This window comes from Gigantopelta aegis, chromosome 11 (genome assembly GCF_016097555.1).
Source record: "Gigantopelta aegis isolate Gae_Host chromosome 11, Gae_host_genome, whole genome shotgun sequence".
In the NCBI taxonomy this organism is placed as follows: domain Eukaryota; kingdom Metazoa; phylum Mollusca; class Gastropoda; order Neomphalida; family Peltospiridae; genus Gigantopelta; species Gigantopelta aegis.
In genome coordinates, this window is record NC_054709.1 from 13,432,736 (window position 1) to 13,455,043 (window position 22,308).

Consider the following 22,308-nt stretch of genomic DNA (forward strand, 5'->3'; position numbering starts at 1 on the left):
CGGTGGACTTTTTATAACGAGAAGACCGGCCGTCGGACATACGGCTAGTAGGTACAGGGTTCGCAGCCCGGTACCGGCTCCCACCCAGAGCGAGTTTTGACGACTCAATGGGTAGGTGTAAGACCACTACACCCTCTTCTCTCTCACTAACCACTGACAACTAACTATCTATGGGATGGTGCATATAAAAGACAGACAAAAAGTTTGTTTTGTTTAACGACACCACTAGAGCATCGGCTATTGGATGTCGAACATTTGGTAAATTTGACATATAGTCTTTAGGGAGGAAACCCGCTACATGTTTCAATTAGTAGTAAGGATAGCACATACCACGGCCTTTGATATACCAGTCGTGGTGCACTGGCTGAAACGAGAAATAACTCAATGGGCCCACCGACGGGGATCGATCTCAAGCCGACCGCGCATCAAGCGGACGCTTTACCACTGGGCTACGTCCCGCCCCCAGTCGATTTAATGAAAGTTAAATATATATGCATACGTCGCTCTATTGTACACGGCGTCCGTTTGATGCGCGGTCGGTCTAGGATCGATCCCCCTCGGTGGACCCATTGGGCTATTTCTCGTTCCAGCCAGTGCTCCTCAACTGGTGTATCAAAGGCCATGGTATTTACTATCCCGTCTGTGGAATGGTGCATATAAAAGATCCCTTGCTGCTAATCGAAAAGAGTAGCCCATGAAGTAGCGACAGCGGGTTTCCTCTCTCAATATCTGTGTGGTCCGTAACCATATGTCTGACGCCATATAACCGTAAATAAACTGTGTTGAGTGCGTCGTTAAAGGAACATACCCTAGTTTTTAAACACTAAGGCATATTTGTAATTATTATAGCCGTTTTTGATAACTGAAATCATACTTTACTTAGATCTTATTGTTTAGATTATCCATTTCCATACATTCGAAGTGGTTTTGGTCATCCTAGTGTTTTTAATATCACAAAATACATTGCTCATATTTTTAAAAACGCACGTGCATCTGAGAAGTAACAGCTATGGAGTCCAGTTTTAATCTATTTTTTCGAGGGTATTTCACCATTTGAAAGTCACAGACTCGTGTTTCACTCATTTGTAACTTTATCCAAATGTGTTACAGGTTTGTAGATTAACTAACTTAGTGTTAATTTTCACGGGTTCAAACTTGGGTATGTCCCTTTAAATAAAGCATTTCCTTTCTTCCTCTATTGTACACCGCACGATATAAAGATTGTACAAAAGCTAGATTTTCTGTATAACACTTCGCGGCAACTCTTGTAGAGACATTGATGGATGTTTAAAGATACGTTTCCATATTCGACAATGTGCGAGATTTCTGACTAATTGCATCCTTTGTGAATCTTGTTAGAAATATAATACATGAGTACTTACAGTTTTGTAGTTGGAATATTGATTTTATGGACATCTAGCGTGTTAAGGCAAAGAAAAGTCTTTTTTTTATTTAATGACACCACTGGACAAAAAAAAAGAGAAGAAGTTTGTTTTGTTTAACGAAACCACTAGAGCACGATGATTAATTAACGATCGGCCATTGGATGTTAAACATTTGGTAATTCTGACATATAATCTCAGAGAGGAAACCCGCTACATGTTTCCATTAGTAGCAAGAGATCTTTTATATGCGGGCGTGACGTATCTCAGTGGTACAGCGTTCGCTTGCTGCGCGGTCGGTCTGGGATCGATCCCCGTCGGTGGACCCACTGGGCTATTTCTCGTTCCAGCCAGTGCACCACGACTGGTATATCAAAGGCCGTGGTATGTGCTATCCTGTCTGTGGGATGGTGCATATAAAAGATCCCTTGCTGCTAATCGAACAGTAGCCCATGAAGTGGCGACAGCGGGTTTCCTCTCAATATCTGTGTGGTTCTTAAAGGAGACCGGACACCAAACCATATATACGGCGTAATGAATTTGTTTGCCGTCATAAACCACAACACGCAACTACCGCGCTCTCCTTATTGACCAAGTTGAGCGTGCCAGTCTTCGTTGGTTTTTTTTTTCGCCGATCTACGATGATTGCCGGAGACTGTCGACAATTGATGGGCTAGACCCGTGACGTCATCGATGAGAGGAAAATTGAAGAAACTACCAAGCAGCATGGACGAACTTAGCGATTCGAGTGACGAAGAATTGTGTCCAGCTTGTGCTAATGACATCAAGCCGTATCAGATTGAACCACTTATCAGAGACTTTGTCCCTAATCCTGGAAATGTTGTCTTAGACGAAAATTCGGATGAATCAACTGCCGACGAAGACGAGGAAGCCACACGGTCATAGACTAGCATACAAGCATTTTTTTAAACATATTTTTTATGACATTTTTAATGTAAACTGAAGCAAATGGATCGAATTAGAAGAAAAGCACACAAAATGTAATAATATTTCATCATAAATCTTGTTCAGCATAGATGTAAATATGACACGTCAGTAGATATTCCTTAGGCCGATTTCGCAAATTTGCAAAAAGCGTCCTCTCCTTACCAAAGCATGATATAATAATTTAACAAAAAACTAAAATTAGCACAATTTTCTTTGTTCTCTTAACTAGTTATCCTCCAAGTTTTAATGTGTTTGGTTAAACCGTGTATTTTTAATTATTAAGAAAATGTGTTGCCATGCAGTCTGCCGAAACTGGCCACAGCCGGGTACAGAAACACAGAAATGTTGGAAAATATTATACTGTTGCCACATACTGACAATCACTTTACAACTAATATGTCCTATCGACAATATCATTATGTAGTCTTCAGGTAGTTTGCTCCATATACTGACATAAAACACATTTGTTATATATTGGAATAAAATAAAAATAATTACAATATATCCAGTGTTATTTTCTTTAATAATTTATGGAGGAAGAAGGAAGTCCTGATGAAAATATACTACAGGTAAAATATATTACAGGTAAAACAAAATAATATATGATGCTTATTCCATGTGGTAACTATTGTTAATTTTGCTTTAAATTGCTAGATGCCAAAAGTGATTAATTATATTATTTTATGGTAACAGTCGAAAATCAGACGACCAGTTGTTTCAACCTCTGCCAAAGGTACCAGGTTTTTTGCCAGAAAATAATTTGAGGGTACGTAATAAAACAGGCCCGTAGGAACGGGGGGGGGGGGGGGGGGGGGGGGGGGATGGGTGGGTGGGGTGAGGGGGGGCCCACTTGTGAGCTTTTTTTTTTATCACATTAATATTTGCCATTGTAACCAAAATCTGATGTAGTTTATACCCGGTCGGTCCGTGCCTCCCCCCACCCCACCCCCACCCCCCCACTCCCAAAGTCGTTCCTACGGGCCTGTAAAAACTAAATATATATATTGGGTGGGTATAGGTTTGAAATGTCTTTTTATTGAACATTTTTTTTCATGCACTTTTACAAATTTTAAACAACAATTATGTTACTATAATCTATCGGAAAAATAAAACATTATATACATATATATATATATATATATATATATATATATATATATATATATATATATATACATTAATTTCTGAGATTTTTTAGTACATACATGTAAGTTTACCCTCCGCACCCTCTGGCAGAAACCCAGGGTAGGTATTAAAACAGTTATTTGGTTTAGAGTATTGACATACAGAAAGCATTTGTAAGTACAATTTTGTTATGCTTTAATAATCGACATTAGCTTTAAAACTAATTAACCATCATTCCTTCTGGTCAGAGTACGTATGTTGTTCCTGCCAAAGTGTTAGCATTTTAATTTTAATGACAATATACTGAACTGACGATAAACATTGTTAACTAACGTAATAATTCACGTTTTGAAGGTGTTTTGTTATGAGGTTAATAAACGAACTAGATCGAGAGACGTTAGTATGGAGTCGTTATGGGCTGTCGGTGAAAATTAATTTGGTAATTATAGGTAAATAAATGTGAAGTTTAAATATTCGTATGTGAACAAATTGCAATGCCTTTATTTAATGTATATCTTAACTACATACTTGTTTTAATTTTCACATTGTAAATGTACCATAACCTGCTGTATTTAGTTGGTGTAAAGCCCGTTCGACGACAATAATGCGTCCATGTTTTAAAACAACTTTCGTTTTTTTGGAAATCGAAACCATGATGTTGACCGTTTCTTGGGATGCAAGTTAACCATCACATAATTACGTCGACAATATATAATAACACTAATTATCTTGTAAATTAAATTTCCGATAAACCTGGAGACAAAAAAACCCCAGACGACTAAAAGGCACAACCAAAGAATCAACACGTGTACCGGTATTGCTTGGTAACTCTCACCGATGACGTATTGCCTCGCTTTCGTTCAGATCTATGCATAATCCCGCCCACTTCTGTTTTTACCCCAAACCTAAGACGCGCAGCTGACCGGTGCCTCGCAGCGAGCCGGGCGTTAGAGTAATGCGGTCTTTGACGCTAACTTAATCCATTACACACTACATGTCTTTTGGTGTCCGGTCTCCTTTAACCATATGTCCGACGCCATATAACCGTAAATAAAATGTGTTGAGTGCGTCGTTAAATAAAACATTTCCTTACCTTTTTTTTTTAGATGCACCATCCCACAGGCAGGATATCACATACCACGTAGTAACAAAGGAACTGGACAAGAACTCATTAATTAGTTGCCCATCAGTCATTGTATGTTAAACATTAGATTTGGTGATTCATACGCGTAATCTTCAGAGAAAACCGGCTACAATTTTCCATTAGCAGCAATTAATCTGTTATATACATTTTCCATTAGCAGCAATTAAGTTGTTATATACATTTTCCATTAGCAGCAATTAATCTGTTATATACATTTTCCATTAGCAGCAATTAATCTGTTATATACATTTTCCCCACAGATCGGACATCAAATGGCACGATCTTTGATATGCCAGCCGTGGGACACTGATTAGGACGGGATCCAACGCGTTAATGCCATCATGAAATATCATGACATTCCTTAGATGGCGCAAAGCTCAAAAATTTTCAGCCTTAAGGTAGCCGTACACCAAATAGTAACCGAGGTCAAAGTTCGAGGTGCACCCAACTTTTCATCCCACAGGGGCGGGACGTAACCCAGTCGTCAAGCGCTCGCGTGTTGCGCGGTCGGTCTAGGATCGATCCCCGTCAGTGGGCCCGTTGGGCTATTTCTCGTTCCAACCAGTGCACCACGACTGGTATATTAAAAACTATGGTATGTGCTATCCTGTCTGTGGGATGGTGTATATAAAATATCCCTTGCTGCATTAGGAAAAATGTAGCGGGTTTATTCTAATGACTACGTGTCAGAATGACCAAATATTTGACATCCAATAGCCGATGATTAATTAATCAATTGGCTCTAGTGGTGTCGTTAAACAAAGCAAACTTTACTTCAGAGATATCTCGTTATACATCCATCGAGTTCAACATACAATATCGGTTGGGGGGGGGTGGGTGATGGGGGCATGTGCCCTCCACTTTCCAGATATTTTGCTTTATATTTGCTTTATAATAGTGTAAAAGTGTGTAAATATAAAAATGTGCCCCCCACTTTTTGGTACCTTCCTACGCCACTGAGTTTGACATACAGTCTTAGAGAGGAAACCCGCCAAATTTTTCCATTAGTCGTGGTGCACTGGCTTGAACGAGAAATAGCCAATAGGCCCACCTACGGAAGTCGACCCAAAACCAATCGCGCATAAAGCGAGCGTACAATGTCGCGTCGGCGTTAAGGTTGCATAGTACCAAAAAAACAAGAGAGTTCCGCGTCAAATATTTACGGAGTAAAAGCAGCTGTGGGTGTGATTGGTAATAATATGTGACATTGATTATTTGTGCAAATACTGTTATCCACTGACAATAAAAAAATACATTTTTATTTGTTATACAGTTGTTATGCAGTATATACCAGAGGTTGAAACTAATGCGGGGTACCCCTATAAATGGAACTGCAATTTTCAGCAAAAATGACGGTTGCTATTAAAAACATTAATTAAATCTCTTAAATGATACGTGACCACCCATTTTCTTGCAGGTAGATTAGATGTGAGGTGCCACACTTTCTAGTACTGTACTTCCTGGGTGTGTTGATACGCTGCTCATATCAGTTTTATTAGTAAACGTTAACATTATCGACAATAGTAATTGATTTGGTCTATTACAACCTAAGTAATAGGTAGGTGTGTGCAAGTCCTAATCTCCATTTTTTTCCTTCCTCGAATACTGTAGCGTCGGTTGATCTGTGCAAGCGCACGTTTTCAAACTGCAGCCGACTCGGAAGTTTTATACGCAGGATCGAGATGGAGATGCCAGTGCAGCGCAGACTTTGAAAACCGTGTAAAAAGACGATTATAGATTATCTTGGTCGAGTTGGCTTTGGACTGCTAACTAAATAAGCCTAGTTTAGATGAAATCTGATACGTCATACGTGTTAAAGGCATACTGTCACGGATTTAAGGACCTTATTTCTCTAAGAATGGATAATAAATAAAAATTACATTAATTGTTGGAAACCAAATCTAGCTATCGCATCACATTAACTGAACCATGATTGAGTGAAATCCATGTTATCCCTCTCGGCAATTTTAGTTTTTGAATTATGGACCATTGCCATAATTCAATTATTTTTACAAAATGTCATTAATAAATGGAGTATGCTGGTTATGAAGATGGTTGAATAAAGTACATTTATGGACAAATCAAATTATTTTTGTTCAGGTAATACTTTGTTAGACCATTAAATAGATCAGTGGTCTGTGACAATATGTCTTTAAACGGCGGTCCCAATGCGCTATTTGTCGTTCCAGCCAGTGTACCACGACTGGTATATCAAAGGCCGTGGTATGTATTACCCTGTCTGTGGGATGGTGCATATAAAAGATCCCTTGCTGCTACTCGAAAAGAGTAGCCCATGAAGTGGCGACAGGGGGTTTCCTCTCTCAATATCTGTATGGTCCTTAACCATATGCCATATAACCGTAAATAAAAGGTGTTGAGTGCGTCGTTAAATAAAACATTTCTTTCTTTCAATCGAGATCAAGATCCCAATTCACTAACTAGTCTGAAGAAGGGACGCAGAAAGTGTGGTTCTTTATACGTCCGGATATTGTTAAATGATACCCTATACATAGCTGGTATTTAAAAGCATATTGTCACAGACCACTGACCTATTTAATGGTCTAATAAAGCATTACCTGAACAGATATAATTTGATGTGTCCCTAAATGTACTTTATTCAACCATCTTCATAACCACCATACTCCATTTATTAATGACATTTTGTAAAAAATAATTGAATTATGGCAATGGTCCATAATTCAAAAATTAAAATTGCCGATAGGGATGACATGGATTTTACTTCAACGTGGTTCAGTTAGGTGATACGATAGCTAGATTTGGTTTCCAACAATTAATGTAATTTTTATTTACTATCCATTTTTAGAGAAATAAGGTCCTTAAATCTGTGACAGTAATGCCTTTAAAACTTGTGGAACCATGTTTGAACCATTTCTCAACCGAAATAGTGCAACAAATAGATACACAAACCAAAAAATTTACAACCTACCGTACTCACTAAATCCCGATTGAAGTACTTGCATCATTATTAACAAACATAAAAAAATGTGCCAGCCAATTTAAATTTGCTAAATAGAGGGAAGTAACGCGCCCTGTATATCAAGGAAAAAACTGACTTAATGTGCGCCCTGCATTACCGATTCACGTACGTCGACTACCAAACAACAGAGCAAACACCCGCAACCCCCCCCCAATTTTTTTAAAAATAAAACAACAACAAAAAAACAAACAAAAAACCCAAACGAACAAACAAAAACATACCCAAAAAACCTACGCACACCCACACCCCCCCCACAAAAAAAAACAAAAAACAAAAAACACTGCACAAAGTATCCAGTAACAAGTACAGCTAAACTGACGACGTAGAGATCTACGAAAGTCAGTGCGGAGTTAAGCCAGACCGAGCAGTAAATCGCCTGCCAGACTGGTTTATGCACTTCATGTTAAAACGAATTACCATTTTGGAAACCAGTCTTTTTCCTGTCCTGGACGGAGAAACCGGCTGAGGCCGACACCTGCGCCCAGGACAGGCGTGCGCTACAACAGCTTGCTCTGAATGTGCACGTTAAACTCTCTGACCTGACCTGACTTGACCTGGAAACCAGTTCTCAAACGTTAGCGATAAACGGCTGGCTGAACTTACGGCAGATAAGTCCCGTTCAGTCGGTTCTTGGACGAGATAACGAAATGGCGAGAGTTCCTACATTATAATCATGAACATTAGATGTGTGATAAAATCTGGGTTTTTTTTGGTCGATCTAGGGTCGATCCCCGTCAGTGGGCCCATTGGACTATTTCTCGTTCAGTGCACCACGTATTGTATATTAAAGGCCGTGGTATGTGCTATCCTGTCTGAGATAGTGCATACAAAAAGATGCCTAGCTTCCATTAGGGATCTTTTATATGCTACATCCCACAGACAGGATAGCACATACCACGGCCTTTGACCAATTGTGGTGCACTAGTTGGAACGAGAACACCCCCCCTCCCCCAATCAGCTGAATGGATCCACCGAGGTGGTTCGATCCTGCGACTCAAGTACTTCAGGTGAGTACTCAACCGACTGAGCTAAATCCCGCCCTCGGAGATTTAATGTACCATAATTACAGAAATTCTCTTTAATCGGTGTATTTTCAAACCCCCGCCATTATGATTATCAAATATGGATGATCTAAGCAGTGCATTACTTAAAGAGCACTGTGTACATATACTCAGGGAAACCGACCTTTAGGCGAACATAACGAGTAAGTCAGGCGATCGAACAAATAACTTCCGACGACAAAAATATCTTGTTATAATAGCTGCCCAAGCGTCCGATATTATCCTGTTTACAAGGTCGCAAACGTCGGAGAAATTTGTGTAGAGTGGTTATCTGGCCTCAGATTACAGTTATCTTCCCATTTGGTTGTCCAAAATCCGGAAGTTTCACCGCGCAAGTAGTCTGCTGTTTGACTGTGATTATTTCATGGCAGACAGCTATGAAGTGGCAACTGTTTGACTGAAGTGACAGGGGATAGCATGTAGTTTGTAAACATGTGTAACTTGTTGACATTGAAGACTTGTTTGTGGTAATTCCGGCCCATGCAAAAGTAGTGCTTTTTGTGTAAAATGGGTGTACTCCGGCCAGGTTTAGAGGGTGTGTCTGTTTAAACCAATATGCTGGGAGAAAGAGCTGGACAACAGGGGTTGTCCTTTTCAGGGTATGTGTCCCCCATGCAGGCAAAGGTACATACAAACTTCACGGGCCTGCTGATATTAATAAAAATATTATAGCCACTAAGGCTATATAGAAACATATAGCGAAATTAATTGTGGTCTGAGGCCTGATATAGTTCACACATTACACCGGTTAAATGCTTGATTCTGATGAAAGTATTATAACCAGAGAGGTGAAATTACACAGACTGATTGTGCATACCACAAGGAATATGAAAACTAATTTATTTATTTTCTAAATATTTTATTAAATTAAAAAACATTTTTTTGAATTTATTAAAAATTAAAATTAAAATTTTCAACTTTTAAATTTCAGTATCCTCCAAAATAGCATAAAATGACCTCTGATGTTACTACAGGTTGTTGCAATATTTTTTAACAGTTTTGAGCTAATAATTTGGTAAAAATGAGCAAAACTTGGATTTTGTTAGTCAATATTGAGATTTTTTTTTTTTTACATATTGAATTTTAATGAGTTTCTCAATTATTGCAATTGGACAGAAAATCTAAATATAATGAATATATCACTACTAAATGTAATTAAACACTTTAAATAAATAGTATACAGTTTTTTAACAAGATTAAGTACTCTAATAATACATTTTCACCTACATTTATGTAAATTACACACTTCAGTAATTTTTCAAAAATGGTCTTTTATCCTTAGAAAATCTAATAGGCTAATATTCTATGCTGTCTGAATGTATTTATTGTGTTCAGTAATCAGATGCTGGTATACTTGTCAAGTTTATTGCAGAAAATGTGCCAAAAAGGTTAACATTTGGCTTGTAATACAGATGGCAGAATAATCCATAATGCATATTCAGTGGTCATTACTACAAACATCCTTCCAATCAAGAAATACTACACTGAGGTATCCCAGACACTGGCACATGACTACACTTGTTAACAGTTATCACTGGAAACTGAAAAAATATGGTGCAAGTACCTCTTGGTAGGATTTTATATCAGCATTTTGTGACAAAATCTTCATTTTCAAAGTTGTCGTCAACAAAAAAAATATTATGGTGTATACCTAAGTAATATCTGTAGGGCATATTCATATTAATATGCATTTATATGGACTGTTTTGCCTTTTACAAAGTGGCTACATGTCTAATACAGTAAATGAAGTAGATTAAGTAAATACAGCAGGTCAAAATTGAATATGAGGCCTATCATGTCTAATTTTCCCTGAAATTAGTGTGTAAACATTTGTTGCAAATGGCCCCAATTTTGTGACTTTCACCATCCCTCTGACACATTTCTAATAATGTATCATGAATTCAGTCACCATATCTTTACTAAGCCTCCACTTATCATATCTAAATGCAAAATTTTACAGTTTTAGATTTTTTTGTTTTTCAAAAATTTAATTTAAGTTTAATATTTCATTAAAAATGAAGTAAAATCTAATGATTGATTTTTTTTTCCTTTAAATATTTCAAAATCTTTCCAAGACAACACTGTGCAGATAGAACATATGTAGAAGAAAAAATAGCTGCTCATTGTATGAAGAAATTCCCAAAATTTGATAAAGTTATTACATTTTGAAGTTGGTGTCACTCAAGTTTCCATTGCTAAAATTGGCCATGGCAAGGCACTGTGGTAGGTGTTTTTAACACAGCCTCTGTATACTCTCAGTTTAAAGGTGACATACCGATACTTACCGAGCATTGCTTTAATATGTATATCATTGGAATGCATTAGTGTGGGCCAGATTTTAGGGGAAAAAATTGACTGATAGGCCTCAGATTACAGTTATCTTCCCATTTGGTTGTCCAAAATCCGGAAGTTTCACCGCGCAAGTAGTCTGCTGTTTGACTGTGATTATTTCATGGCAGACAGCTATGAAGTGGCAACTGTTTGACTGAAGTGACAGGGGATAGCATGTAGTTTGTAAACATGTGTAACTTGTTGACATTGAAGACTTGTTTGTGGTAATTCCGGCCCATGCAAAAGTAGTGCTTTTGTGTAAAATGGGTGTACTCCGGCCAGGTTTAGAGGGTGTGTCTGTTTTAAACCAATATGCTGGGAGAAAGAGCTGGACAACAGGGGTTGTCCTTTTCAGGGTATGTGTCCCCCATGCAGGCAAAGGTACATACAAAACTTCACGGGCCTGCTGATATTAATAAAAATATTATAGCCACTAAGGCTATATAGAAACATATAGCGAAATTAATTGTGGTCTGAGGCCTGATATAGTTCACACATTACACCGGTTAAATGCTTGATTCTGATGAAAGTATTATAACCAGAGAGGTGAAATTACACAGACTGATTGTGCATACCACAAGGAATATGAAAACTAATTTATTTATTTTCTAAATATTTTATTAAATTAAAAAACATTTTTTTTTGAATTTATTAAAAATTAAAATTAAAATTTTCAACTTTTAAATTTCAGTATCCTCCAAAATAGCATAAAATGACCTCTGATGTTACTACAGGTTGTTGCAATATTTTTTTAACAGTTTTGAGCTAATAATTTGGTAAAAATGAGCAAAACTTGGATTTTGTTAGTCAATATTGAGATTTTTTTTTTTTTACATATTGAATTTTAATGAGTTTCTCAATTATTGCAATTGGACAGAAAATCTAAATATAATGAATATATCACTACTAAATGTAATTAAACACTTTAAATAAATAGTATACAGTTTTTAACAAGATTAAGTACTCTAATAATACATTTCACCTACATTTATGTAAATTACACACTTCAGTAATTTTTCAAAAATGGTCTTTTATCCTTAGAAAATCTAATAGGCTAATATTCTATGCTGTCTGAATGTATTTATTGTGTTCAGTAATCAGATGCTGGTATACTTGTCAAGTTTATTGCAGAAAATGTGCCAAAAAGGTTAACATTTTGGCTTGTAATACAGATGGCAGAATAATCCATAATGCATATTCAGTGGTCATTACTACAAACATCCTTCCAATCAAGAAATACTACACTGAGGTATCCCAGACACTGGCACATGACTACACTTGTTAACAGTTATCACTGGAAACTGAAAAATATGGTGCAAGTACCTCTTGGTAGGATTTATATCAGCATTTTGTGACAAAATCTTCATTTTCAAAGTTGTCGTCAACAAAAAAAATATTATGGTGTATACCTAAGTAATATCTGTAGGGCATATTCATATTAATATGCATTTTATATGGACTGTTTTGCCTTTTACAAAGTGGCTACATGTCTAATACAGTAAATGAAGTAGATTAAGTAAATACAGCAGGTCAAAATTGAATATGAGGCCTATCATGTCTAATTTTCCTGAAATTAGTGTGTAAACATTTGTTGCAAATGGCCCCAATTTTGTGACTTTCACCATCCCTCTGACACATTTCTAATAATGTATCATGAATTCAGTCACCATATCTTTACTAAGCCTCCACTTATCATATCTAAAATGCAAAATTTTACAGTTTTAGATTTTTTTGTTTTTCAAAAATTTAAATTTAAGTTTAATATTTCATTAAAAATGAAGTAAAATCTAATGATTGATTTTTTTTCCTTTAAATATTTCAAAATCTTTCCAAGACAACACTGTGCAGATAGAACATATGTAGAAGAAAAAATAGCTGCTCATTGTATGAAGAAATTCCAAAATTTGATAAAGTTATTACATTTTGAAGTTGGTGTCACTCAAGTTTCCATTGCTAAAATTGGCCATGGCAAGGCACTGTGGTAGGTGTTTTAACACAGCCTCTGTATACTCTCAGTTTAAAGGTGACATACCGATACTTACCGAGCATTGCTTTAATATGTATATCATTGGAATGCATTAGTGTGGGCCAGATTTTAGGGGAAAAAATTGACTGATAGGCCTCAGATTACAGTTATCTTCCCATTTGGTTGTCCAAAATCCGGAAGTTTCACCGCGCAAGTAGTCTGCTGTTTGACTGTGATTATTTCATGGCAGACAGCTATGAAGTGGCAACTGTTTGACTGAAGTGACAGGGGATAGCATGTAGTTTGTAAACATGTGTAACTTGTTGACATTGAAGACTTGTTTGTGGTAATTCCGGCCCATGCAAAAGTAGTGCTTTTTGTGTAAAATGGGTGTACTCCGGCCAGGTTTAGAGGGTGTGTCTGTTTAAACCAATATGCTGGGAGAAAGAGCTGGACAACAGGGGTTGTCCTTTTCAGGGTATGTGTCCCCCATGCAGGCAAAGGTACATACAAAACTTCACGGGCCTGCTGATATTAATAAAAATATTATAGCCACTAAGGCTATATAGAAACATATAGCGAAATTAATTGTGGTCTGAGGCCATCTCCAGTACCGTGCGGTAAATAGCCGCACCGCAGAAATTTATATGATCGTTCTGATTGGTCCAAATTGATGTCTTTATAAACTGTACATTAACTCACTGTGTGGAACATTTTCGCTCTTCGACAATGTTAAATTAGCTTCATTTGACAAGCCTGACAGCGCCCCATTACGAAACCTTTTTTTTCGAATTCACCAGGAAATGTTTTTCTTCTTTTGTAAAGAAAATTAATGCTTTAAACATTTTTTATTTAATTAATTAATTAATTAATTAATTAATTAATATATATATATATATATATATATATATATATATATATATATATATATATATATATATATTATTATTATTATTTTTTTTTTTTTTATTTTTTTTTTATTACTTAATTCAAATCGAAGAAGACGCTAATTGGATTTTGTCACGAGATACGCACAACCGTTTGACCAGGTTTTAAAAAAATAATATTTTGAAAAACTCTGTTTGGAATGTTGCATTCTTGGAAGGACTGTCCTGAGTTTGCAGCCATTGTAAGATGTTTGCGATAACAGAGCCTTGTTGGCGACTACTATTTTATACTAAATACATTTTCTTGTTTAGAATACAAGTGTCTGTATATCGAATGTGTTTGTGGTCGTATACTAATGTTTGTAGGACTCAGTTTTTACTTTAGTTCGTGATATATAGTTTTTCGAACGTACATTATTGGGAGGTAAAATCCGGTTTGGGATACTAAACGCATTAAGACAACAACAAACACCTTGTATATACAGACACTGGTATTTTAAATAAGAACGTGTATTTCATTTGTATGTTACGTCATCGAAAAGGCTCTATTGGTCGGAAACATTTTACAATGGTTGTAAACTCAGGACTGTCCCTTTAAAGATTCGATAGGTCGTTCTTGCTATTTCACAGATCTGTCGCCGACTGACTTTTCTGCATCAGATCGCGATTGAGCCACGATCGAGTAAAACAGATTCGTTACCGACCCAGTGTGACCTAAGGACGATGGTGTTGTCACAGTGCAACATTTACAACTATATTCATTGGACTAGAGGCTGGTAGGTACAGGGTTCGCAGCCCGGTACCGGCTCCAACCCAGAGCGAGTTCTTAAGGGCTCAATGGGTAGGTGTAAGGCCACTACACCCTCTTCTCTCTCACTAACCACTAACCAATTAACAACTAACCAGCTGTCCTGGACAGACAGCCAAGATAGCTGAGGTGTGTGCCCAGGACAGCGTGCTTGAACTTTAATTGGATATAAGCACGAAAATAAGTTGAAATGAAATGAAACGATATTCAAATGTAATTTATATATTTAGCGGTGGATGTACGATTCAATTAATTGTTATTTTGTCACCTGCCATTTATGTTATAGTCTTTAGTTAACTAGGGGCTAGCAATCAAAATCCAGTTTACCGGCCTCGGTGGCGTCGTGGTAGGCCATCGGTCTACACACTGGTAGGTACTGGGTTCGGATCCCAGTCGAGGCATGGGATTTGTAATCCAGATACCGACTCCAAACCCTGAGTGAGTGCTCCGCAAGGCTCAATGGGTAGGTGTAAACCACTTGCACCGACCAGTGATCCATAACTGGTTCAACAAAGGCCATGGTTTGTGCTATCCTGCCTGTGGGAAGCGCAAATAAAAGATCCCTTGCTGCTAATCGGAAAGAGTAGCCCATGTAGTGGTGACAGCGGGTTTCCTCTCAAAATCTGTGTGGTCCTTAACTGTATGTCTGACGCCATATAAACGTAAATAAAATGTGTTGAGTGTGTCGTTAAATAAAACATTTCTTTCTTTCTTTCAAAATCCAGCTTGGGCTTCTTGTAAATATTAAGACCGCCAGAAACACATGGAATATACAGACACTGATATTCTAAACAAGAAAATATATTTAATATGTAAGTTTAATCGTACAAATATTTTATTAGTCAGAAACATCTTACAATGCAGCAAACCCAGGAATGTCCCTTTAAATTGTTATTCTATTTCCTGTCATTTATATACTAAGTCTTTAGGGACTAGCAATCAGACCAATTAGTGTGAAACTAAACTACAGCAATCAAGGACGCGATGGACTTTAATCGTTGCCTCCGGCTTTACAGCTAAGAACTATGAACTATGGCAATTACGTGTCAACCAATATATGTATATGTATCTTATAAATATTGGGGTTTTTAATACATGAACGAGAGAACTAAGAAGAGTAGCTCTGCTGTTAGTACCCTTGAGGTTCTCCGTCGCAATGTCAACTCAATCGGGAGACCTGTGTGTCATTCACCCAAGAGCTGAGACCTATATTGTCTGTATTACCACGTTGTTAACATTGTTTCATGTTGGAAGGGAAATTAAGAACCTACGTCACCAGCTTGTGACTTCTGTTTATTCATAAACATTCCGATAAAACAACACAAGGAAAACCTACACTGTGTTTGTGTTAACATTTCAATTTCCCTTGTGACCCGAGCGTTTTGATTTTTTGGTTAATTTTTTTTTTTTTTAATCCCATCTGGTTAGATCTGATCTCCGTAATGTAAGGTCGTTAACTTGATTTGACTTGGTTTTATGGTAGGCGCAGACACCCCCCCTCCCCCAAAAAAACAACAAAAAACAAACAAAATTAATACCAATAAAAAACCCCAACAACAAACAAACAAAACAACACAAGAACCCCCCCCCCCCAACCCCCAATAACCAGCAACAAACAAACAAACAAACAACAAAAAATTAAACACAAATTCAGGAAAACACACAAACATTATAGCTGCTGTCAATGGAAACTAGCAATAATTTAGGGCCCGTTTTACAAAGTGATCTTACCTTAAGTCCATGACGTAGCTATGCGATTAAGGTAATCGTAGAGCTAAGACCACTTCGTAAAACGGGGCCCTGATCATCTAGAAAGTTAAAGTTTGTTTAGTTTAACGACACCACTAGAGCACATTGATTTATTAATCATCGGTAATTGGATGTCAAACATTTTCATCATAGAGAGGAATCCCGCTACACTTTTCAATTAGTAGCAAAGGATCTTTTATATGCACAATTCCACATACAGGATAGCACATACCAAGGCCTTTGATATACCAGTCGTGGTGCACTGGCCGGAACGAGAAATAGCCCAAAGGACCCACCGACGGGGATCTATCTCAAACCGATCGCGCATCAATCGAGCGCTTTACCACTGGGCTACGTTCCGCCCCCTGGCCATATAGAATGGCAGATGTTTTAAAAATCTGCGTCGACAATGATCACAATTACATATATCTAGTTTTATCGAGACTCACTTGTATGTATAAGACACGAACCAATAAATTATCTCAGTAAAAACGGAATTTGCGCATAGTTTCGCGGAAATCATTAAATTTTGACGTCACAGTGACCGATTAGCCTTGGTCGACCCAGTCCCAAGTTCAGCCAGCGGTTTTTCGCGAACGTTTCCGAACTATTTTGACTGGTTCTCAAAGTAGGCATATGGTTTACTGTTTAGCGTAAAAAACAGGGTCCTAATTCACTAAACTCTCGTAACTTTTCAGTCTCGCAGTGCAATGCTAAAAGACTTACAAAAAGGATGTTTTGTTGTCTAACAGAGCCTAAGAGACTTTTGTGAATTAGGCCCCAGGTTTAGCAAACGTTAGCGACAAGCGTTTGACTGAACGTAACCGAGGTTCTTCTTCCAGAATAGACATGGCCTGCACATTTAGTGCCTATAGGTCCTCTTGGACCAAATAAATTGCCGTCGCCCGCGGATATTACAAATATAAAACGTGTTACGACTTAACATTTAATCTTCTTGCAAGAAGTAAACTGTATTACCCTCGTGTCTTTCAGTGTCGTCAATCAAAATTAATTACAGGTCTGTAAATATTTTCGACATTTTGTAAAATATATTATAAAAAATAAATATAGCTTCTATCTTTGTAAGATATGGACATTATTAAACAAATATATCTTTCCTTTCGAAATAGACATCGGAAGGGGGGGGGTAGCGTGATCTGTACTGGGGGGGGGGGGTCGAATATTTTGTTTTTTGCACCACCAGAAATTCCACATGTATAAACCTGTATGTTTTAGTTCTGAAAGCGGACAATTTGCTTCAGCGGTGGGGGGAGGGGGTTCGGACCACCGAACCCCTCAGCCTACGTCCCTGGACTTAGCTTAAAAGTTGCTGAGGTGTCATTAAAACATTCCTTTCCCTTCCAAATTTGCTGAGGAGTCTTCTTCTTTTCGTTCGCTTGTTGACTACACGTCGAAGCCAGCAGTGACTATGAATGATACTGTTGTCTGTAGATCACTTCTTGTGCCGTACAGCTTCTTCTGGAGAGTTGTTGTAGTTGTCCAGGTAGTCTCCCTCAGCTGCTGTAGGTTTATGCAGTCTTGGATGACATGTTCAGTCGTCTGTTCTGCTTCTCCACAGGAGCACATGGAAGAAGGTACTAGCCGGAACCTCCTATGCATATGCTGGTTCAGCCTGTTGTGTCCAGTCCTTAGTCGGAAAATGATGACCTGTTCCTGACGGGACAGCAGGTAATAATCATTGGTTTGTTTGAGAGGTCTATTCAGATATTTAATATGAGATTTCATCTCTTCGTATGCCACCCAGTTATCCTCCTGTTCTTTAGCTGCACCCAGTTTTGTCAGTCTGTCTGCATTTTCATTTCCTGGTATGCCACAGTGAGCAGGGATCCATTGCAGCACGACTTGGTTAACACTGCTGATAGGCTGTAGGGCTTCTGAAAGTCTGTCAAGCTTGTTCTTTTCAAGAGCCTGGAGGGCAGAGAGAGCATCAGTCAGGAAGACGACACGTGAACAGTTCTCCTCTCTAGTGCTGATGATGTTGGCAGCATGAATGAGAGCCTCAACCTCTGCAGCATAGTTTGTGCAGTGTTTCCCTGTAGGAAAATGTGCCTCCTCTCGGTAGCAACTAGGATCCATGACGTATATATTCTAGCCCCTCTGTTTTCCACTTGTTGCATTTGTTGCAGATCCATCAGTATATACCTGTGTCCCTGATGTCTCTGGGTACTGTTCATCAGTCTTGGCCAGCTGAGGTGTCATTTAAACAAACATTCCTTTTTTCTCGTTTTGTCGATGTGTAATTTCTAGGTTAATTATATGTATATCTAGGTCTGTCGTAGGAAGAAGCATTGACACGGCAGCTGACGCGAAATCGATCTACCCAATAACAATTATACCCAGAATGAATCTGTTTTTATTATCTTCAGGTGGTAAATGATAATAGGCCAGTGCTCATTTGGTTTGTTAGAACAAAGAAAGTGAGTGAGTGTAAGAGCGAGAATGGGAATGAGAATTAGAGAGAGAGAGAGAGAGAGAGAGAGAGAGAGAGAGAGAGAGAGAGAGAGAGAGAGAGAGAGAGAGAGAGAGAGAGAGAGAGAGAGAGAGAGAGAGAGAGAGAGAGAGACAGACAGACAGACAGACAGACAGACAGACAGAAACAAAGATAGAGGGGGGGGGGGGGTAAGGGGGAGGTGCTGTCTTTCACATATCAAACAATATAAAAAATAAAATTGCATCATTTAAATCATGTTTGCACAGGTAAAAACATGTGGCATATCCGTCAACCACTCTTGTTAAGATATCAGCCCTTTCTTTTCCTTTCCTCTGCCTTAAAGGCACTTGTCCCTCAAAAGGAAGACTTATATTTATTTCTGATAAAATTGACAAATACATTTAGACGCATGTCTGTTTTATCATCCCGCAAAAAATCAGGTACGTTTGTTTCTTCACTTTTAAGACTAATTCCTGATGTGACGCGTTAAGTATTACGTATTCACCGGCTCACCAGAGGGCGTATTCACTGGGATGGAGCAAAATGGCTGCGCCCGTTATACATAATAACCGTCACATTTATACCGTTTTATAATTAAATATACCAATATTAATATTGATATTAAACAATAATGTGCATTAAATATCGTTGAATATGCCTACCAGTCCAAAAGCCTTGCCCAAGCATTCCTTTAATCTACTCACCAGTAATAAAAATAATATACAACTCTATGTGTGTAATACAATTTACCGGCCTCGGTGGCGTCGTGGCAGGCCATCGGTCTACAGGCTGGTAGGTACTGGGTTCGGATCCCAGTCGAGGCATGGGATTTTTAATCCAGATACCGACTCCAAGCCCTGAGTGAGTGCTCCACAAGGCTCACTGGGTAGGTGTAAACCACTTGCACCGACCAGTGATCCATAAATGGTTCAACAAAGGCCATGGTTTGTGCTATCCTGTCTGTGGGAATCACAAATAAAAGATCCCTTGCTGCTAATCGGAAGAGTAGCCATGTAGTGGCGACAGCGGGTTTCCTCTCTAAATCTGTGTGGTCCTTAACCATATGTCTGACGCCATATAACCGTAAATAAAATGTGTTGAGTGCGTCGTTAAATAAAACATTTTTTTATTTTTTTATTTTTTTGTAATACAAGCCATAACATACGATTAGGAATCTTCCATAGCATATTAATTACCATATCTCTGCACAAGAATGATTTCAAAAGACGTTGTGAAAGAGTTGTATTACGTAAGGGTATGCAGCCATTTCTATACAGTGAAGAGCTCATCGTGTTCGCAATATAAGGTTCCAACTCTGTCTGTAGGAGGACTGCCATTGTATAGTACACGCCAATGTAGACGCCGACGCCATGATTACTGCAATGCTTAGTTCAATGAATAAGACAACTAACAAGAAAAACAAAAATAAAACAAGACGCAAGTCTAAAATGACTATCCTGATTGTTTGCCCATTAAAATAGACAATATCTGAGTTTGTAACCGTTTTAAAAGGTTTTTGACAAATAAAATATTTTACAAATACATGTATTACAATTACAAGTTGCTTCCATTTTATTTATTATATGAATATCTATATTACCAATGCATTTCTGGCCATCGTAATGTTTTATAGAATCTCTATATCGATTTTTGTCTGAAATAATTTCTTCATTCTTTCAACGGCCAACCGGAATGTGAAGTAATTCGACCAAAGGTATTTATCCGTGAAAAAACACAGAAAGTAAACCCCAGGATGTGAGTTTATTTTATTGGGGGGTGGGGGGGGGGGGGGGATAACGGATGCCTTGCTAGGGCTAAACTAAGAATATTCCTTTTAAAACAGACAATGTCCTGTTTTAGTCTTAAAATAAAATAGACAATGTCCACGAATTCGTTTTCTTTAAAAATACACAATATACTGAGTGTGTGTCCATTAGAATAGTAAATGTACTGGTTTTGTATCCATTAAAATAGTAAATGTACTGATTTTGTATCCATTAAATAGATAATGTACTGGTTTTGTCTCAATTAAATAGATAATGTACTGGTTTTGTATCCATTAAATAAATAATGTGCTGGTTTTGTATCTTTTAAATAGATAATGTACTGGTTTTGTATCCATTAAATAGATAATGTACTAGTTTTGTATCTTTTAAATAGATAATGTACTGGTTTTATATCCATTAAATAGATAATTTACCGAATTTGTATCCATTAAAATAGATAATGTAGACAATATCCTGCATATATATATATATATATATATATATATATATATATATATATATATATATATATATATATATATATATATATATCCATTCAAATGATGATATCCAAAATAGACAATGCTCTGAGTTTGTATCTATTAAAATGATCTAGATATATTAGTCATATGGGATATACTTCGTCATAAAACCTATGTAAATGTGTGAAATATATTTAGCATTTATATCTATACGGGTAAATATATTTGGGATTCCCTTTGACTAAGTCATTTTAAATGTGTTTGTAAGAAACCTAACCATTAACAACTAACCCAGATAGCTGAGGTGTGTGCCCAGAACAGCGTGCTTGAACCTTAATTGGATATAAGCACAAACATAAGTTGAAAGGAATAAATGGATGAAGACAAATAAACGTTTGATACGAAATTATTGCAGAAAACCCCCAGAAAGCAAATGAGCAGCTATAGCATTATTACGCATAGAGCGAACAGGAGCGAACATATTATGAGTAAGAGATATAGTTATGTTGTCATTTTGATTATCAAAAAGGCTATATTGGTCGAACATATTTTACCATTGCTACAGAATCGTTTAGTCTCTTTTTAATAGAGCCGACTCGTCAGGCTGATTTACTGGTCAATACAAATATATATAGGATACTCCCCGAGTGTCTTCTGATATCATAATTTATCAGCACGAGTTGATAAAAGTATGAAATCCGAGGCTTGCCGAGGATTTTATACTTTTATCAACGAGTGCTGATAAATTATGATATCACAAGACACGAGGGGGGTATTCTTTTTATCATCCAATATCATTATTTCCATTTGAGACAGGTGTAAACAATTTCAGTAATGTGGGTTGAATGTCAGCGGTAGACTCGTTAACTAGCAGAACGGCAGTGGCGTGACGTCACTAATAGTAGGTTTAGCGCTGAAACAAACACAGTGACGTAACAAAACATTGTCTTGTGATTAAAATGTGACCAATCAGGATTATAAGAAGCGATATATCACACATTATAGTGCCAGCGATATCTCCTACAAAAGCCTTTAATGGATGATATATATATACACACACTTTATTAGCGGGAAAGTGATGAAAATATTCAATATAAAATATATATCATAAGAGAATGTATATACATTCCACTTACGTACTGTCATGTCTCTGCGTGGTTGCCCTAGTGAATATTGTAGCGCACGCCTGTCCTGGGCACAAGTACCGGC

The 22,308-nt window shown here is 37.5% G+C and overlaps 2 protein-coding genes across 2 annotated transcripts in view; both read right to left on the reverse strand.

Annotated features, from left to right (window-relative positions):
- Positions 1–22,308, reverse strand: part of LOC121385499 (sex peptide receptor-like) — a 124,421-nt gene that overhangs the window by 41,612 nt on the left and 60,501 nt on the right. The gene's annotated exons all lie outside the window — the stretch shown is intronic.
- On the reverse strand, positions 8,197–18,496 carry LOC121385027. Its single transcript, XM_041515562.1, has 2 exons — positions 18,009–18,496; positions 8,197–8,257 (listed from the first exon to the last, which is right to left on the reverse strand). Exons 1-2 carry the CDS (start codon positions 18,494–18,496, stop codon positions 8,197–8,199), a joined length of 549 nt encoding a protein of 182 aa, XP_041371496.1.